Source organism: Fukomys damarensis, unplaced genomic scaffold (assembly GCF_012274545.1).
Source record: "Fukomys damarensis isolate Sample0158 unplaced genomic scaffold, DMR_v1.0_HiC HiC_scaffold_36, whole genome shotgun sequence".
Classification (NCBI taxonomy): Eukaryota; Metazoa; Chordata; class Mammalia; order Rodentia; family Bathyergidae; genus Fukomys; species Fukomys damarensis.
The window spans coordinates 30,446,212-30,464,531 of NW_022900948.1; the positions used below are offsets into that span (position 1 = coordinate 30,446,212).

Genomic DNA, 18,320 nt, shown 5'->3' on the forward strand with positions numbered 1-18,320 from the left:
CCGCCAGTCTCCATCCGGGCCACCGTCGCCCCCGGGGCTCCCCGTGGTCCTCAGCGTTCCCTGCAGTCCCTGACCCTGGATCTCGGGTCTGTGTGCCCCTGGGGTCACGCAGTACACTGGCCTGGCCCCGGAGTCCTCCGGGCACTGCGCGGCCACGCCTCACTTCCGGCCTGGCCGGGGCCACAGCCGGCTTCGTCATCTCGCTGAGCCTTGGCTTCTTTCGCTCTGCCGTAGGGTGGGTGAATAGCTCCTTCCGGCCCACACCAGGGAGAGGCTGGTGAGGGTCTGTGTGGTGTGCGGCCACCGGCGGAGGTCGTGGTGCTTGATGTTTTATGATGGAAGAATCGAGAGACCTTGAGGTCACTTAGTGCAGCGCTGGCCAAGGGAAACAGAATACGAGCCACATGTGTAATTTTAAATTTTCTAGTAACATCTAAAAAAGGTAGAAATAGGTGAGGTTAATTTTAATAATGCATTTTATTTATCCCACTAGATACAAAGTATTTCAATACATAATCAGTATTAAAAATCATTAATTTGACCTTTTCCATTCAATTTTCTTATGGGGAAGTTTAAAAAAAAAAAGCCAGAGCCTTGCTATTTTAGTCCAGGCTGCTCTTGAACTCACTATGTAGCCCAGACCAGCTTTGAACACAGGGATCCTCCTGCCTCAGCCTCCCATGTGCTGGGATTACAGGCCTGTGCCACCACGCCTGGCCCTATTCTCTTTTCTGTACTAAACCTTTTAAAGCTGGTGTGTCATGTATACTCACAACACATCCCAATTCAGATGTAGAGCTTCACTGGAAAGACTTAATCTGTATTTAGATGTCATAAAATGTACCGTTGAATGTGTAGCTTCATAATGTGCCCTTAAAAGGATCCACCAGTAATTGAATTCAATGTGAGCTCTCCGATTCAAGGTTAAATAACGGGAACAATTAAATTTCCTGCTCACAGCAGCCATGGTTCAAGGCCTCTGATCGGGAGCGTGGGGCTGGCCCAAGACCTTTCTGTGACGCTGGTGAGGGTCACATGAGGACTCACGCAGCAGTCTGTGCCTGTCTCCGTCTAGGGCCGCAGTCCCCTCCCTGAGGGCGATGGCACACAGTCACGCCCTCCCATACCTGGTTGCGTGTTCTTTCCAAGCAGACATTTCTGTCTTGTGTTGCATCAAAGCTGGCCCCCTGTGATTCCCAGGCACTCACCACCCAGAGCACCTGGCTTCAGAAATCTGCAGACAGGAGTCTAGGACCAACTGCCACTTCCTACTCCTCTTCCGTCACAGGTAGTCAGATGATGGGGACCATCACCTCCCTCATTCTAAAGTTTGCGCCTCTGTTAATACAACCAGAGGGATTAAATCAAGCCAGCTTTTTAATACTTGTCAACCGCATAGATGCACTTCCCAACTCTTTCGAGACTCACAGTCAGGAAGTCCCTTCCAAAGCAGACACACTGCCTGCCCTACCCATACATCCCAGCCTGGTGGGCCAAGGGATGGCACTGTCTTCTTGGTCTCTGTGTCTTGCACTCACATACACACTCACCCACAGCTACTGAGCAGTTTCTCTGACACTTGTGTAGACAAAGCCAAACCTCTCTCCGATGGCCAGGGCTGCATTTTGGGGTGCCTGTGGCGGAGGGACACAGGAGCCTGTTAGAGAAAAGGGGGTGGCAGCTGGTTTGCAGAGAGCTGTCCTGAGTGGCTGACAGTCCCTGGGCACTGGGCCACAAGTCTGCTCCAACCCTGGAGCCGGATTCCCCAGCTCTGCGCGAGGCACAGGGCACTGTCCCGCTGCTCAGACAGCCACCTGCCGGGCGTCGGGCCACACCCAGGGCTGCACAGGTCCCTGGCAGCGGCCTCAGTTTGGGAGCCCAGGGCCGCCATCCTGACGCCTCACGGTGCCGCCTCGATCCGCTCCCAGCTCGCTCTTCTCTCTCCCTCAGGGTCCCGAAGGAAGACCAGGGCAGCGAGGCGAGAAGGGCCGGGCGGGAGCCAAGGTGGGTGCCCACCCTGCACACGGCCCATCCCCGCCCTGCCTGCACCGTCCGGCGACAGCCTGTCTCTCCCCTGCAGGGCGCCAAGGGCTACCCGGGACAGCTGGGTGAGATGGGCGTCCCTGGAGACTCTGGACCCCCTGGCACCCCAGGCCCCAAAGGCTCCCGGGGCAGCCTGGGACCAACGGTGAGGCCTCTGGCCGGGGTGGGGGGTGCGGGAAGGCTGGCGGGGACCTGGGCAGGGAGGGCCGCACGGGCTCCACCTATGAGCCGCACACCTGAGGTCCATCACTTCAGCCACCTGTGCCGCTCCAGGGTCCTGGACCCGCGTGACCACAGTGGGACCTTCCTAACTTGAGGGGATCTGTGGGTCCCGGGTTAATAAAGTCCTGCTATGTGGCATGGGAGAGGGAGGCTCTGGGCTTTCGGGGGTGTTTTTATCCAACAAGGAGTTTTACTGCTGGAAATAGATCCAGGGGGACCAGGCCAAGCGCTGCTCAGTGACACCAGGGGTGGCCCGGGGCCTTCCTGGGCTCCCTGAAGGCAGGAGCCCAGAGGCGTGTGATAGCTGGCCTGGAGGAAAAGCCTAGCGAGGCCAGGGCAGGCAAGAGGAGGGGATGTGGCATCGGAGCTGGGGAGCTGGCTGTGGTGCCCCTGCGGGTGCAAGCTGGACGTTGGTGACCTGGGCGCTGTCAGGCAGTGCTTCACCCCGTGGGCGCTCCAGACACAAGTGACCTCCTCAGCACAGGCCAGAGCAGGAGGGAGCGGAAGGGTTTGGAAGGGATGCGCTTGGAGTCTTTGTCCATTTTTAGTGACACCGATGTAGCTGTAAGGCATAAGGTTTCGATTGTAATCAGGGCTCTGTTTAAGAAGCTCCTGGAAGATCCTGGGCACAGGGATGGGGAAGTGGTGGTGGGACTGGTGCCTGGGGAGAGGGTCCCTGCTGGGACGCCCACTGCATACCGACCAGGTCTCCTCCCCCTAGGGGGCTCCAGGACGGATGGGGGCCCAAGGAGAACCGGGACTGTCTGGTTACCATGTAAGCGGAAACTGCCTTGTGACATCTCGCTCCCCTCTCTTGAACTCTGTCCCTGGGCCTCAGCTCCCCCACGCACCTCTCCGCGAAGGGCCACCCCAGCTCCCCAAAGCTGCGGGACCCCACTGTGCCAGGGAATTCCTGGGCCCACCCCTGGGGGTGGGGGTAGGGGCCAGGGATGGGTCGGGGCTGGGGGGACAGGCACAGTGCCATCCGAGCCTCCTGAGTGCCCCCTGAGGTGGCATCTGTCCTGCTCCTGTCCATGTCTGGCGCACCGCAGAGGTGCATCTGCTGCAGGGCAGGACTGGAAGCCATGCTCAGAGCCACACAGGTCTGGCCAGAGCTGGGACCCTGCTGTACTGCCCGGTGTCTCCACCTCGGAGGACCTGTCTCTTGTCATTTGCCCTCCTGGGTGCTCACACCTCCTGTCCTCTTTGTCTTGTTTGCCTTCAGGGACACAAAGGCACCGTGGGACCCCTTGGGCCTCCTGGACCAAAAGGCGAGAAGGTGAGCATGCAGGCTCGGAAAGGCAGGTGGCCCTCCTGTCTGGGACCAGCGGGAACGCGCCCTGGGGTGCCAGGAGCTGTGGGACTGCGGCCATCACTGTGCCAGGGCTCTGGGGCAGAAGCCATCACGGCCCTTAGGAGTTAGGGCCGCGCAGGAGAAGGGATGTCAGCTGTGGGATGACCGGGCCACCCCCTTGTTTGTGCAAACACGGGAGAGAAGACTTGCACACAGATGACACCAGTCACTGGGGGAAAGGAGGGGCCTGGAGAGTGAGGAGGCCCGCTGGGGACGCCCACCCCACCGGGGCTCCAAGCCGGGGACCCTCCTCGTGCAGGGGGCACACTGAGGGCTGCGGGTCCCGTCCCAAGGCAGCATGCGGTGACCCTGGAACCAGGTCTCCGGGTTTCCCTTCCTCTGCTCCTCAACCGCTCAGCAGTAAGGACGCCTCCTGGTCTCCGAGGCCACCCCGGGCTTCCTGCCTTCTGCTGAGTCAGCGCCCCGCTGAGTAAGTCCCGCTGGGCCTGATGCACACAGGCCGGCTCCCGCTGCACCGAGGAGGGCAGATCTGCCCCCGGGCCCTGCAGGTGCTGCCCTTCGTGCAGGAAGTGCCACCAGTCCCGCGGGCTGGTTCAGAAGGGGCCAGGAGCAGGCCCGGAAGCCGCCCCTTCAGGGTGGGAATGACATCATCATGTGGTGCACAGCTGTCCTCGCATGATGAGCAGCCACAGACTGGAAGGTGCTGGGGCGGGCTGGGGACCGCTCCTGCTCTGTCCCCGAACTTCTCCCATCCTCCTCACCCTGAACCTGGCACGAAGGAGTCACTGTTCTTCGTGCCTGGGGCGGGAGTTGGAGCCCGAGTTCCTGAGAAGCCAGTGACCCCCTCACCGTGGGACTTGCGCCCCCAGGGAGGTGGCGGTGTGAGAGACGGGACTCCAACAGCAGAGCTGGGGAGGGGCTTTCCGGTATTAAAAAATACAGCCCAACCTACAGCCACCACGGCACAGTGTGTGCGGGGGGCGCTCTGGAGAGTTCCTTTCGGCCCTTGATTCCTGAGAGGCCGGAAGACCCTTTCCTCCTTGGGCCTCAGTTTCCCCATCTCTGAAGTGGAGCAGCAGCTCCGGCAGCCCAGGTTGCCATATAGACTCCGTGACACAGACTTCACGGTGTGTCCAGCATGAGGCATGTGCCGGGTAAACACTGGCACCCCGCCCCAGAAGACCCCTAGTCCCCACCGCCCTCCATGGTGGGACCAGCGTGCGGCAGGACGGATAGGGGTTCCCCACTCCTGGGCCAACCCCTGGGTACAGCTGCTTCTAGGCCCCAGGCTGAGCCACCTGTGCGCAGCCACCGCCCACAGGGGCCACAGAGCTCAGAGCCAAGAGCCACGGCCACCAGCTCTCAGCTCACTGGCCCGGCACGGCCCCTGCCCTACTGCCTCAGCCTCCCTCAGGCTCTATGGGCAGCCAGGGGGCCCTGGCTTGAGCCCACGCCCAGACGGGGCCCCCGGGAGTTGGCACCAGTTTTGGGGGCTGGCATCCTGAGCCCAGGTGCCCTGGGCTTATCCACTCACACATTCCTTGTGCTGGCCAGAGGATCCAGCCCCGTGTCCTGCCCCAGACCAGGGCCTACAGCAGCCTGAGGCTCTCAGAGCTACACTCTGTCCCTCTACACTGTGGCCACGTCCATGTGACCTGTGGTCGCTACTGTTACCATTAAAAGGATGGCAGTTGAATGGCTGTCTTTGAGGGGCAGCAGCGCCCTCTGGGCCTGACAGGCCTGTCCTGTGGCCTCTTCTGGTGGACAAGACCCCCAGCTGCTGCTGATGCACCCTGGGGCACCTGCAAGGGGAGAAAGGGACTTCCGCTGAGTCGCTCTGAGCAGCTCCTGTCACCTCCCTCCGCCTGCTCTGTGAAATGGGGGTAACGAGGGCTGCTGGGAGCCTTCTGTGAGTTCCCACACATGCCACTGGCCAGCTACTGTGGCTCAGACTCCTACCTGCTCCTCTGCACCCACCACCCACTGTCCTTTCACCCCCACCAACCCAGCTGAGAAAAGCAGCTCAGAGATGGGAGGGACATAGTCCCAGGGCTTGGGTGAGGGCAAAGAGCGCTGACTGTGCTCCGATATCCTAGCTCCACCCCTGCGTCTGCTCAGACAGGCCTGCCTCTTCCTCATTTGCCTCAGCCTCCCCATCTGCTGCCCTTCCCAGCCTGGACTCCCCAGTTCCCCAGGATGGGTGGCTTGTCCTGAAGTTGGTTCTGCAGGATGTGGTCATGTACATTAGTAATCCTAGAACTCAGGAGGGTGAGGCAGGAGGATCTCCTGGAGTTTGAGGCTGGCCTGGGCTATGTAATAAGCTTAAAGTCAACTCAAACTACATAGAGAGACCCCATCTCAGAAAATCAAAACAAACTAAAACAAAACTAAAGCTAGCTCTGTATCCACAGGGAGAGCAGGGTGAGGACGGCAAGGCCGAGGGGCCCCCTGGGCCGCCTGGAGATCGGGTAAGGCCCCGCTGTTTCTGGGGCTGGACGGGGTCCCAGGTGGAGCCCAGGCCTCCTGCCGCATGGGCAAGGGAGGCCTCAGAAAGCCCTGAGGAGGTGTGTGCTATGATTTGCTATTGTCCTTGTCATTAAGGGCCCCGTGGGTGATCGAGGAGACCGAGGGGAGCCTGGGGACCCTGGATACCCTGTAAGTACGGAGCCTTCCCTCCTGGCAGGACCAGGCTTGTCCCGAGAGGCCACGGGCACCAGAATGCAGGACACAGGCCCTTGTGGCCACCCGCACTGCCCAGGCCAGAAGCCAGGCCTGATTTCGCTGAGGGGCTGAGGACCAGGTCGGGGAGGGAGGGCGCCTGTGCCTGTGTTCGCTGACAGCTCCCAGTGTGGTCCTGAGCAGCCCTTCCCCTCCGAGAGCCACATGTCCCCAACTATGGCAGGAGCAGCTCTGCTGCCAGCCATCCGGCCCTGCCAGGCTCGCTTCGGTGGTGCTGGCAGCTTCACTGCCTCACCATCTCGCAGACAAGGAAACTGAGGCTCAGAGAGAGAGCCTGACACTGGGCTTCGAGCTCCACCCCGGCCCAGCCCCTCCTGGACGGCCCCTCACCAGTCTCCCTTGCTTTCCAGGGACAGGAGGGTGTGCACGGTCTCCGTGGAAAGCCTGGCCACCAGGGCCAACCCGTGAGTGGTGGCTCCTCTCCCGTCCTCCTGCCCGGAAGGGGGTGCAGCAGGGATAATGGAAGAGCAGGGCCCTTTGCCGCCGAAAGGGACCTTCCTTGCAGGCGGCGATGGGGAGGCAGCCCCTCCTGGTCTCTCCTGCCCTGACCCTGGGGGCGGCTCCAGACCCTGCACCCCAAATCCCTGCCCACCCTCCCCCCTCCAGGTGGAGAATCCTGGGGCTGCCTTAGGTCATCTCACCTTGGTTTGCAGGGACATCCAGGACCCCGGGGGCGGCCGGGACCCAAAGGATCGAAAGGTGAAGAGGTGAGAGAGCTGGCATCCAACCAGGGAGGGAGAAAGACACAGCTAGTGGACGCAGGGCTGGGAGGGAACAGACCCTCCACCAGGATCCCTGTGGCCCACTCTGCAGGGGCTCTAGGTGGGGACCTGCCCGTGGGAGGTCAGCCACTGGGACCGGGACCCAGGGCAGTCAGCGGCCAGAGATGCCCAGCATCTCCATCTGCCATTGCACGCTGCAGAGCGGAGAAGCTGGAGCCAGGAGCCGAGGGTTTTTGTTTGTTTGTTTGTTTGGTTGGTTTGGTTTTTTTTTTTTTTTTTTTTTTTTTTTTTTTTTTTTTTTTTTTTTTTTTTTTTTTTTTTTTGGTACCGGGGATTGAACCCGGGTCCTTGAGCTTGCGAGGCAGACAGCAGAACCACTGCACTAAATCCCCAGCCCTCCGAGGGTCTTGAGAGAGAGGAGAGGGATGCAGGTGCCCTGGGCCCCTGCACCTCCCTCCCCGCATGCCCTCCCAGCCATGCCCCTCGGGCCACACCTTCAGTTGATGGCCTGGCCAGCCCTGAGCTCGTCTGACTGAGGACACTATCCAGGGCTTGACAGCAAGGGCCGGAGAGGGGTCATAGGACCCAGCAGTATGGGGTCAGCACTGGCCCTGACCCTGGGCCCACTCTGGGACCTGACACTCCAGGGCCCACGCCTCCAGGCAGCCTCTGACGGTGGCCTCGCTTTTGTTTTTCCAGGGCCCAAAGGGAAAGCCAGGCAAGGCCGGGGCACCAGGCCGGAGGGGGATCCAGGTGAGTGGCTTGGCTGCTGCTCTTCCACCAGCCCCCTGTCCTCCCTGGAAGCCCTCACCCCACTTCTTCTATGCCCCCAGGGGCTGCAGGGGCTGCCGGGGCCTCGGGGAGTGGTGGGGAGGCAAGGCCCTGAGGGTGCTGCTGGACTGGACGGGCTTCCGGGCAGGGACGGCCGAGCAGGACAGCAGGTGAGCAGGCTTTGGGGTGGCAGAGGCGGTCTCCACTTGGGACAGGTGTGGGGCACCGCCACAGGCTGCTGGCCAGAGGAGCAGGCTGAGGGACGGGCGGGCAGAGCCAACACGAGACGTTTCCTGGGATGCTCTGGGGGAGCGGTCCCCTCATCGCTCGGGACTGGGGGTGCAGCACCCGAAGGTCACTGAGCCGGACCCCTGCCCGTGTGTGGCTGGAACTCCTTCCTGTCCCCACTCACTCGGCTGCTCCTGCCCCTGGGTCCAGACCTCTTGCAAAGAGCGGGTATCACCTCCCTCCACCCTGCTCCTGCAACACGGGAAGTACCCCACCCCACCACCTCTGCCTGCTTTCTTTACAGGGAGAGCAGGGAGGTGATGGGGACCCAGGCCCCGTGGGCCCTGCCGGGAGGAGAGGATATCCAGGTGTGGCGGGCTTGCCTGGAGCACAGGGGCCCCCGGGATTCAAGGTCAGAGCCTTCTTAATCTACCAATGGTCCTCCTCCCTGTCTGTCCTTGGACTGACAATAATGAGAAAGGTGAAACTGAAATTCACCTGGTTGATCTTTCTTGAGGGTCCCAGCCCCAATCTTAACCCTGCTGTACATACTGCCCCCTGCCGGGCCGTGGAAACGTCCACTGATGCTGCGTTTTCCTCGGGCGCCCTCTTGTGGGCCTTTGTGCAACAACAGAGTCGGTGGCTCCTGAGCGTCTTTAGGCTTCCTCCATGGAAGGGTCTTGGTGGGGAGAAACAAAGAGGGAGGCAGCGTGGGAGAGGGGCTGGGGCGCCAGGGTAAGAAAGGAGACATCTTCAGGAGCCTCAGGCATGGGCCACCCACCCCCTGACTCCCCCTCTTCACAAGACATTCTGAGGCTTCGATGACCTTGACAGGTCATTTTGGTGTATTTGTTTCAGGGTGAAAGTGGGTTACGTGGGCAGCTGGGTCCTCCTGGCAAGCGGGGGACGGAGGGCGGAACAGGGCTTCCTGGGACCCAGGGGGAGCCGGGCTCCAAAGGCCAGCTGGTGAGTGAGTCCGGGGCTTGCACAAGTGCAGTCCACTGTGACTCTGAGCAGACCCTTGCCCCGAGTCTGTTTGGGTGTCTGTACATAGACTGGCCTGTCCTTGGGGAGGTGGGGGAATGTGCTTGCTCCCAACACACAGCAGACCCTCAGTGCACGGGGCCACTTCGGGGATGGTTCCTCCTTAGAGCTTTGGGACAGTGGCTGGGTCCTTACCCCGTCTTCCCCGAAGGCCTGGGGCAGGAACTCTGGGTGTCCCTTGTCCCTGTGTCCCTGAGCTATCCCGGCAGAGGGTGTTGGCCCCCCTGTTCTCACTGCACCCTCCCCATGGACTCCTGTTGTCGCTGCAGGGTGACTCTGGCGAAATAGGCTTCCCCGGAGTGGCTGGCCTCTTCGGACCCAAGGTACGGAGGGAGCCCTGCTCGCGCCTGATCCTGTGGGGTTTCATCCACTCACCCTCTCACTCGTGCATTTCTTCATTGCTCAAACTCAGTGTGGGCTGGAACACGGCCGGAAACGGGCCTGAGCCTTTGACCAGTTCTTCCTCCCTGCTACACACCGAGGCTCCCGGCCTGCTCAGTTACCTGCTCCGTGCCTCAGGCCTGTCTGGTGGCCTCTTTAAGCCTTGATTTCCAAATGGGAGGAGTAAGAGTAGAAGGTCTTGGCAAAATTAAGAGCAGAGGTGTACACTGCACGGTATAGGGCTGTGTTGCTCAATAACTGGGGGCTTCGGTTTCTCTTCCTGCACCCCTCTGTCCCCCGGGGACTCCTACCCAGCAGCTCACTTTGCTCCCCACAGGGTCCCCCTGGTGACATTGGCTTCAAAGGCATCCAGGGCCCCCGAGGGCCTCCGGGGTCGATGGTGAGTCCTCCCTCTGGGCCAGTCACCCCAAGGTTGGCCCGCCCTCGGCTGGTTGGACACATGTCTCCACGACTCTGTGCCCAGACCTTGTCTCTCTCCTCTAGGGGAAGGAAGGCATCATTGGGCCCCTTGGAAGCCTGGGACCCTCGGGACTCCCGGTATGTGCAGGGCTGGGAGGGAGGCTGCCGTGTTTGTCCTCCTAGTTCCAGGTCATCCCTGTGGCCCAGGGCTGGTCCATACCTCAGTTTCCCCATCTGAAACACGAGGCTGCCCCTCTGAGCCCTGTCTGTTTTCTTGCAGGGTCGGAGGGGTGACAAAGGCAGCCGAGGGGGCTGGGTGAGTCGAGGGGCTGGCGCTGTCCTGTGGGTGAAGTGGGAAGGGTTCATGGGGGGCCGCGGCTCTGCCCAGGTCCCCTAACTCTCTGTCCCCCACTTGCATCTCCTGCCAGGGGCTGCAAGGTCCAAAGGTGAGTGGGGCAAGTGCGGGGTGGGGACGGGAGGTGGCACTCTCGGCTCTCCTCCACGATGACAGATATCCCTGGGCTTCTCCTTCCCCTCTGGACTTCATTCATCCCACCTGTACCCTCTGCACCAGAGGAGCCATTGTCCCTGCATCTCGGGCTCCCTGGGGAGGGCCTGTGGTGGCCGGGTAGCAGGTGCTTGCTGGCCAGGCCTCATGGATCTTCTCCTCTTCCTCCAGGGTCCTCCTGGCCCGAGAGGGCAGCCTGGGCCACCGGTAGGTAACTGCACACTGGGCATCTTGGACCCCCGGGCAGGAAGAGGGCTCCCAAATGGCTTTGTCCTCAGATAGACCTTGACTCTGAGTCTCGGGCCTCAAATGCTTCTTGGAGAGAAATGCCTTGTGGGACAGTGTAGACCAGGGACAGCCAGGCCTCTGGGAAAGCAGAGACCAGGTGGTCGCCGGGCCTATCCTCACCCAGCACTGACTGACCCCAGTCTTCTTTTGCAGGGCCCCCCAGGACACCCCATCCATCTTGTAAGTTGGGAGGGTTCTCTTTGGCCTTCTTGGGGAGGATCTGGGAGAGAGAGTGGGGAGAGGCTGCCGAGCCTTCTCTGGCTACGGCGGCAAGAAGTCCAGCTGGGCCCTGGCGCGCCCAGGTCCTTCTGTCCTTGTCCTAGGCCTCCAGGCAGGAGGTGGGAAAGCCAAGCTTTCTCTGGCTGAGCACAATGTCCTGTCTGTGTGCCCCCCACATGAGGGTGGATGCTGAGGTCCCCTACTGGGATTCTGAGCCCAGAATCACGCAGTGCAGATCGGGCCCTGCCCTGGGTGCCATAGCCCTGCTGGAGAGCACGGCCTCCCCCAGCCCAGGGACAAATGTGTCCCAGAGGATTGGGCCATGACAGTGTCCCAGAGCAGGGGCCCAAGGAGGGCTGAACAGAGGAGCCCTTGGTCAGAGTCACCTCTGCTTGTCTCTCCACTTGCTTTCTATCCCTCACCTCCTCCTCTGGCACAGCCTGCCCTTGTCCTCCTCTTTGATGAGAAGAGAGCCAGCAAAAGCCCTTCCTAAAATATGCAGAAGAGGGACTATGGGGCTTGGGGAACAATCGCAGGGATTGCTGGAGAGCTCATGATCGGCCAGGACCATTAGTGGTGTTCTTCCTATGTGAACTCATGTGTTCCTCTCGGCAGCTCTGGGCGGTTTTATTATCAGGCCCATTTTAAGACAGAAACTGAGACAGAGAGCTGAGCAGCTGGCCCCAGCTGGTGCCAGTTGGAATGGGCAGGGTTGACATTTGGCCCCCAAGGAGTCCCCCAGAGTCCTGCTCCATTCCCCGATCCTAGCTTGACTCCTGCCCAGGTTCTCCTGTGCTCATGGGAGGACCGTGGCAGTGTCTTTGCCAAGCCAGGGCCAGGGCCAGGGGCTCAAGTGCAGATGAAACCAGCACAGTGCAAGCCAGAGGAGGAATTGGGGGCTGTGGGTCCTAGAGAAAGGGCAAGGTGGCCTGTGAGGCCAACATCTGCAGGATGGGCACGGGGCTGCTGACCTAGAGGAAAAGAGGGCCAGGACCAGCACCAGCTCTGTCTGCAGAGGGCATGTGGCCTGGCCAAGATGCTGCCAGAGAAGCCAGTGTGGGTCCGGGGCTCCCCCTTTTGGTGACCCTGCACAGTGGCCCAAGTTGTACCTTGTCTTTCCCTGCACAGCCACAAGATGACCTCGGGGCGGCTTTCCAGACGTGGATGGCCACTAACGGAGAACTCAGATCCGAGGTACCAGGAGCTCTGCGTGCGTGGTCTCCATTCCAGGGAGAAATTCAGGGCCCCAACGTGGCCTGTACTGAGAGTCTCCGCACTTCTTCCCCATCTCCAGCCAGTCACAGAGCGGGAGCCTTCTGAGTGACTGAGGCTCCTGGGGGTGGCAGCAAACCCAGGGCCTCACAGCCAGTGCAGCCAGAGCCCAGCCAGAAGCAGCCTTGGGCACCGCGTCACCCCTTGGGGGCAAGGAGCTCATGGTCGGCCCTTGAACCCTTCTGAGACCCAGGCTGAGCTCCAGGCAGAGAAGGGCCTCAGTGTCCTGCCACCGGTCCTGTCGGGAGGGAGCTGCCCTTGCAGCCTTGCCTCCTTCGTGTGATGGGGAACTCACTGCTCCCAGCTCAAACTACGAACCAGCATTCTGTTTGTTCCCTTTGCTGGCTCGCAGTCCAGAGGGGAAGCGTGCACACGCCCTCCGCCATCTGTGCAGAGAGGCCAGCAAAGGATATGGAGACGCCCAGGGTGCAGCATCTAGGGAGCGTGCCCTCCTGCTTGGCATCACTGCTGAGAACTGCTCTGTGTACGGTGCACACCTGTCATCACAGCACTCGGGAGGCTGAGGCGGGAAGATTGATAGCTTGAGGCCAGCCTGGGCTACACACATAGTGATACCCTGTCTCAAAACAACAACGAAACAAAACAGCTCTGTTTGTGATGCCCGCCCCCTTTGCACATGCTGTGAGGTCCGTTGCAACAGAATTCAGTACAGTTTACTTCTTGTGCACCTGAAGGGCTGATGGCTGCAGAAATGACAGCCCCGGTCTGCTGCATGGGCTCTGCCCTCTGTCTCCCAGGCCTTTCTGGGGTGTCTGTTACTTTGCCCTGTGACCCCCACTAATGCCAGAGGAGTCTAGAAGCGGGTGCTGTGTGTCCAGGCGGCAGGTACAGGTAGAGTGAGTGACAGCCAGTCTGACCCACGTGCCTGCGGACATGCTCACACTCATGTGCACACATGACTGCTGCCTTCTGTGGTGGGCTGTGTGTGTGTGTGTGTGTGTGTGTGTGTGTGTTTGTGGTATTTAGCTCTGATTTGTGGCTGTGGAAAAGGACTTGATGCCAGGTAGCAGACAGGGCACCCCAAAGGCCCCCTGCCCTCCAGCACCCCACACTCCTCCTTCCCTGCTCCTTCTCTGAGCTGAAGCCCTCCTCCCAGGACTTGTCCTGGTGACCCCAGTGCTGTGTCTGCTCCTACCCAAGGGAGCTCAGAAGGACCTGAAAGACCCCCAATTTGGCCTCACCTCTTTCAGACTCTCTCCCCGAAGAGCAGGGGGCCACTCCCAGTATACTGTGCGTCCTCTCTGCCTTAGTCCTGGGGCTCTTCCTGTGGCAGAGGACCTAGGCTGACCTGCGATTTCCCCCGTCCCTGGTCTCAGTTTCTTTTTCTGAGAGGAGAAGAGAGACCCAGTCTGGCTTGCCAGGAGCCTGGTGGGGACGCTCAGAGGTGTGAGGAGTTGGGGCCTGGGCCTTGACCTCGGGCTGGACCTCTTCTGTGACAGGGGTACAGCTATCCGGACCGGCTGGTGATGGACCAGGGAGGGGAGATCTTCAAAACCTTACACTACCTCAGCAACCTCATCCAGAGCATTAAGACGCCCCTGGGCACCAAGGAAAACCCCGCCCGGGTCTGCCGGGACCTCATGGACTGTGAGCAGAAGATGGTGGATGGTGAGAGGACCTGCAGGGCCCAGAGAAGGCGCGTCCTGCCCGGGGGTGGGGTGGGCTAGAGAGCGGGTAGTTCCAGGAAGAGCTGGGCAGATGGAGAGCTGGATTCTCTGTACATTTTGGCCTCAGAGAGACGGACACACAGACAGATACTCATTCAATAAGCAGTCACTGGGCCTCCCCGGGTGGTAGGCCTTGTCATGAGGATATTGTGGGGAACACAGGAGTGGCCGCACCCTTTCAGAGCCCACATACCCAGAAGCTGGGAAAACTGTCTCAGTGCATTGACATAAGAGCTCCCAAGCTTTGCCAGGGGAGCCCCTATCCTGGGTGGCGGACACACAGACAGATACTCATTCAATAAGCAGTCACTGGGCCTCCCCGGGTGGTAGGCCTTGTCATGAGGATATTGTGGGGAACACAGGAGTGGCCGCACCCTTTCAGAGCCCACATACCCAGAAGCTGGGAAAACTGTCTCAGTGCATTGACATAAGAGCTCCCAAGCTTTGCCAGGGGAGCCCCTATCCTGGGTGGGCCCAGATAACACCCCCCAGACATCCCCCCTCCTTGAGCGCTCATCTGCGAACTGGGCTGCACTGCAGCACACCCGAGCCACCTCCCCTCTGCTCACAGAGCTGGGATTAGATGGCCGGGTGTCCCACTCTCAGCTGTGGAGTCTGGCTGCCCAGAAGGCCAGCAGGGAGCACTAGATGCAGGCGGAAGCCGGCTCCCGAGGCCCTGGGGAAGCCCTGGCCTTGGAGAGTGTCCAGCCTGGAGCTCCCTGGCTCCCTCAGGCAGATAGTCCATCCTCTCTCAGTCTCAGTGGCTCCTCTGAGACACATCCCAAGAACGACAGGGAAACCTTACATGTGGGACCCATCTGGGGCTCTGCCCAGAGGGCTTCCTTCATGCCCAAGCGGGGCACAGCTGATCAGATGGGATGGGTCCCTCTGCAGAGCCAAGTCCTGGCTCCTTCTCAGTGGCTCCTGTCACCCCTGCCCTGCTGCCTGCAGGTACCTACTGGGTAGATCCGAACCTTGGCTGTGCGTCGGACACCATTGAAGTCTCCTGCAACTTCACACATGGCGGACAGACCTGCCTGAAGCCCATCACGGCCTCCAAGGTGCCCGTGCGCCCCCACCTGCCAAGCTGATGCTCTCTGTCCCCATCCTGCTCTGGGCCCCACCTAACCTAGGTTCTATTCCAAGCCCTACCCGTCTTCCTGTGTGGCCTGGGATCAGTTTTCTCAACTATGAACTGAGGATGGACTGGACTAAACTGTGGTTTCCAAGCCCCTGCAGGGTTGACTCTCCCACTCCGTATCCAGTGGGGTGGCTACCACATGGCCTGGCCATGAGCTGTACAGAGCTGCACATGCTGCTGTTAATTCCCATGCACTGCCTGCTGGCCCTCTTATCTCTGGATGGAACATGTCAGGTGGTGCAGGGCAGAGCAACAGACACAGAGGTCCCCAAGGCCACTCACTTGTACCATGGGAGCTGAGCTGGCTCCAGCCCAGGGGCAGCGGCTCCTGTTCCGAGGGGTTGAGACCAGCCTGCACAGATCTCAGTTTCCCTCTTTCATGTGTTCACACGGCAGGGTGCAGAGGTGGGAAAGGTGGTCCAGAAAAGGGCTCATGGCCGTCTCCGCTCACTGTGTCCCGCAGGTGGAGTTTGCTGTCAGCCGGGTACAGATGAACTTTCTGCACCTGCTCAGCTCCGAGGTGACACAGCACATCACCATCCACTGCCTGAACGTGACTGTGTGGCAGGAGGGCCCGGCGCACAGCCCGGCCAAGCAGGCTGTGCGCTTCCGGGCCTGGAACGGGCAGGTCTTCGAAGCTGGGGGTCAGCTGAGGCCAGAGGTGTCTGTGGATGGCTGCAAGGTAAGTGTTGGGGCCTCTCATGGGCCCCACACGCAGGGAAAGTGGGGAAAAGTTGTTTCGAAAAACTGTTCGCGGTAAGATTATGTCTAATAGTCTTATACTATATTTTATCTTCATACTGAACAGTTTTCTAAAATTGTTTTTATTTCTCAGGGAAAGTCCGGGCTGGTAAAAAGTCCATGGATTAGTCGATCCTCTTTCAAGCACCTTTTCAAATACATACTATGCTTATTCCTTCTCTTTGGCCCTATCTTGGTCAGGATAATTTTTTCTGCGACTATTCTTTGTCATTTTCCAGTACCCCAAAGAGGGTGGGTTTGGGGAGAAGGGAGAGAGATAGAAAATTGTCAAAAGGCAGAAACAGGGCTGGGGATTTAGCTCAGTGGCACTGCACCTGCCTCAAAAGCACAAGGTCCTGAGTTCTATAAGACTGAACAAAACTGATAATACACAGCATTAGTGAGGATGTGGGGAACCCAGCACTCCCGCATGAACCTATAGGAAAACAAAATCAAACAGCAGAGGCTTTCTAGAGAGCAGCTATGCATGAATATATACCTAAATATGTAGTTCATATATACCCAAAGCCTTAGATGTGTATTTATCCTTTGGTTCCGCAATTCTACTTCTAGAATTTATTGTAGGGAAATAGTTAAGAATGTGCCCAGAGGTCTGGTTACAGTGATGCTTTTTAAACATTATAAGAATTAACAAATGCAAAGAACGTGGGTATACAAATATAGAGCACTCTACAGTGAAATGCCACTGCGAGAAGGCTGATGGGAATGTGCAGAGTAGGAGTTGGGAGCCACGCAAACTCATTGTGCCCTCTACCTTCTGCCCAAGGTCCACGATGGCCGCTGGCATCGGACGCTCTTCACCTTCCGCACCCAGGAGCCCCAGCAGCTGCCCATCGTCGGCGTGGACAACCTCCCTCCTGCCTCACCGGGGAAGCAGTACCGCCTTGAAGTTGGACCTGCGTGCTTCCTCTGACCTCGGACCTCCAGGCTCCTTTAGGCCTCTTCGGGGAGGGAAGAAGAGGAGGAGGAGGAGGAGGCAAGGGAAGGGTACACGTGGCCCCAGGAGCGGCAGCCCCTCTGCCCAAGGACCCTTGGGCAGGACCCGGCTGTCGTCTGCTCAGTAGGAGTAGGGGAAGGGGGTGGCAGGGCACAGGCTGCTCTCGGGAGCAACCGATCCCAGCTTAGCCCCAAAGACCAACCAAAGAACCAGCCGGAACAAGCTGGGCCTGCCACCCACCCGAGCCCGGTGTCTCTCAGCTCTGCGGCCACCACTTCCCTGCCCGGCTTCTTGCCCAAAGAGCCCAGTGTTGAAGCCAACTGGAGGGGAGGGGGCATCTCGTCAGCTGGTCCCTGCCAGGGAGCTTTTCATGTGCAATACTAGAAAGGAGACATGAAAAAGGAGAAAAAGAAAGAGGTAGATATATATTTTTTATTTAAACAGACACCAAGAGGGTGTGTTGCTATTTTTTTTTTCACCTGGGAAAGAGGTGAGAGGCTAGGAAGGAGCAACCAGGGAGTGGGAAGAGGGGAGATCCTCGGGCCTGGGGGACCCACCTTTGCTACCTCCCACTGTGAAATCGCTGGTGCTCAAAGTTGTCTCCATAGTGTATGTGATTTTTCTTTTTTTTAAGGAAAAAATAACTATTTAATATTCTGAAGGTGCTACTATTTTTGCCACAGACTTTGAAGAAACTTTTGGATGTGGGACATCATCCACATCTTTCTCTGTCTTCCAAATGAAAAAGTTTGGGGACTCTTTCAGTTTTCCTAGCATCACCCTTGTGTTCATCAGGTAATCTACTAAGGAGAAAAAGGAAAGAACAACAGGGAGGGGGAGAAAAGCAAAAAGAACAACAACAAAGCAAACAAACGAAAGACCTTACGGGAAGTGGAGATTTCCTTGTAATTTATGGACTTTGAACTATCTGCCCTTGTCCGAAGCTTTCCGACTTGGCCTTTCCCATCCTGGAGGGAGGTCCGGCTTGCCTTGGAGGCCTTCGAGGGAGAGGTTCCCGGAACCTTGACCTTGCAGGATCCAGTTCCAGGAGCAGCGCACTCGCTGGCCAGGGCAGCCTCCTCGGGGTGATGCGAACACGGAGGTGTCTCACAAGGCCGCGCGGCAGCCCATCCGGTCAGCACCCTTGCTTTCTCACTGGCGTTAAACCCCACTGTCATTAGCACCAAGTGTAATTTGGGCTGAGGAGAGAAGAGTAATTAGGGGCCCCTTGGCCTTCTGCGTGATAGTGACACCCGGTGCGATCTGAACTGTGTTAGTCTGTCCGGAAACAAGCCCTGAATTGGGAGCCTGAACTTAACTATGGAATTATTTTTATACAAGGGGAAAATTACTATGAAAGGCTCTCTGTATGTTTCTAAAGTTGTCTCTTGTTGGGAATTGGATTTGATTTTCATTATTTAATACCTCGCTCCCGATGCTTCCTGCCCCCCACCCCGCCTGCTCCCCACTCCCCACAGAAGTGTTTTTAGTTTTCATCATCGTCGCAGCTCCACCTCATCTCAGCGCTTTGTTTCTCCACATCGCCGGTCTCCACCTGGCCGTCGTCTTGTCTTTGGATTTACCTGCTGTCTTTTTTTTTTTTTTTTTTTTTTTGCTCTC

General features: G+C 58.9%; 1 protein-coding gene across 4 annotated transcripts in view; it reads left to right on the plus strand.

The window, feature by feature from the left end:
• Col27a1 (collagen type XXVII alpha 1 chain) overlaps window positions 1-18,308 on the plus strand; it is a 118,522-nt gene extending 100,214 nt beyond the window's left edge. For 2 of the 4 annotated variants that reach the window (XM_010639422.3, XM_033759157.1), the window contains exons 38-61: window positions 1,951-2,004; window positions 2,081-2,188; window positions 2,987-3,040; window positions 3,491-3,544; window positions 5,992-6,048; window positions 6,182-6,235; window positions 6,670-6,723; window positions 6,973-7,026; window positions 7,741-7,794; window positions 7,875-7,982; window positions 8,345-8,452; window positions 8,899-9,006; window positions 9,354-9,407; window positions 9,803-9,865; window positions 9,970-10,023; window positions 10,166-10,201; window positions 10,314-10,331; window positions 10,565-10,600; window positions 10,835-10,861; window positions 12,029-12,094; window positions 13,633-13,801; window positions 14,812-14,921; window positions 15,465-15,683; window positions 16,530-18,308. In XM_010639422.3, the coding sequence (XP_010637724.1) occupies window positions 1,951-2,004; window positions 2,081-2,188; window positions 2,987-3,040; window positions 3,491-3,544; window positions 5,992-6,048; window positions 6,182-6,235; window positions 6,670-6,723; window positions 6,973-7,026; window positions 7,741-7,794; window positions 7,875-7,982; window positions 8,345-8,452; window positions 8,899-9,006; window positions 9,354-9,407; window positions 9,803-9,865; window positions 9,970-10,023; window positions 10,166-10,201; window positions 10,314-10,331; window positions 10,565-10,600; window positions 10,835-10,861; window positions 12,029-12,094; window positions 13,633-13,801; window positions 14,812-14,921; window positions 15,465-15,683; window positions 16,530-16,676 (1,866 nt within the window). In that variant the 3' untranslated portion in view covers window positions 16,677-18,308. The remainder of the gene's footprint in view (window positions 1-1,950; window positions 2,005-2,080; window positions 2,189-2,986; window positions 3,041-3,490; window positions 3,545-5,991; window positions 6,049-6,181; window positions 6,236-6,669; window positions 6,724-6,972; window positions 7,027-7,740; window positions 7,795-7,874; window positions 7,983-8,344; window positions 8,453-8,898; window positions 9,007-9,353; window positions 9,408-9,802; window positions 9,866-9,969; window positions 10,024-10,165; window positions 10,202-10,313; window positions 10,332-10,564; window positions 10,601-10,834; window positions 10,862-12,028; window positions 12,095-13,632; window positions 13,802-14,811; window positions 14,922-15,464; window positions 15,684-16,529) is intronic. The other 2 variants (XR_783328.3, XR_783327.3) reach the window with 2 other exon arrangements.
• The last annotated feature ends 12 nt before the right edge of the window (window positions 18,309-18,320 follow it).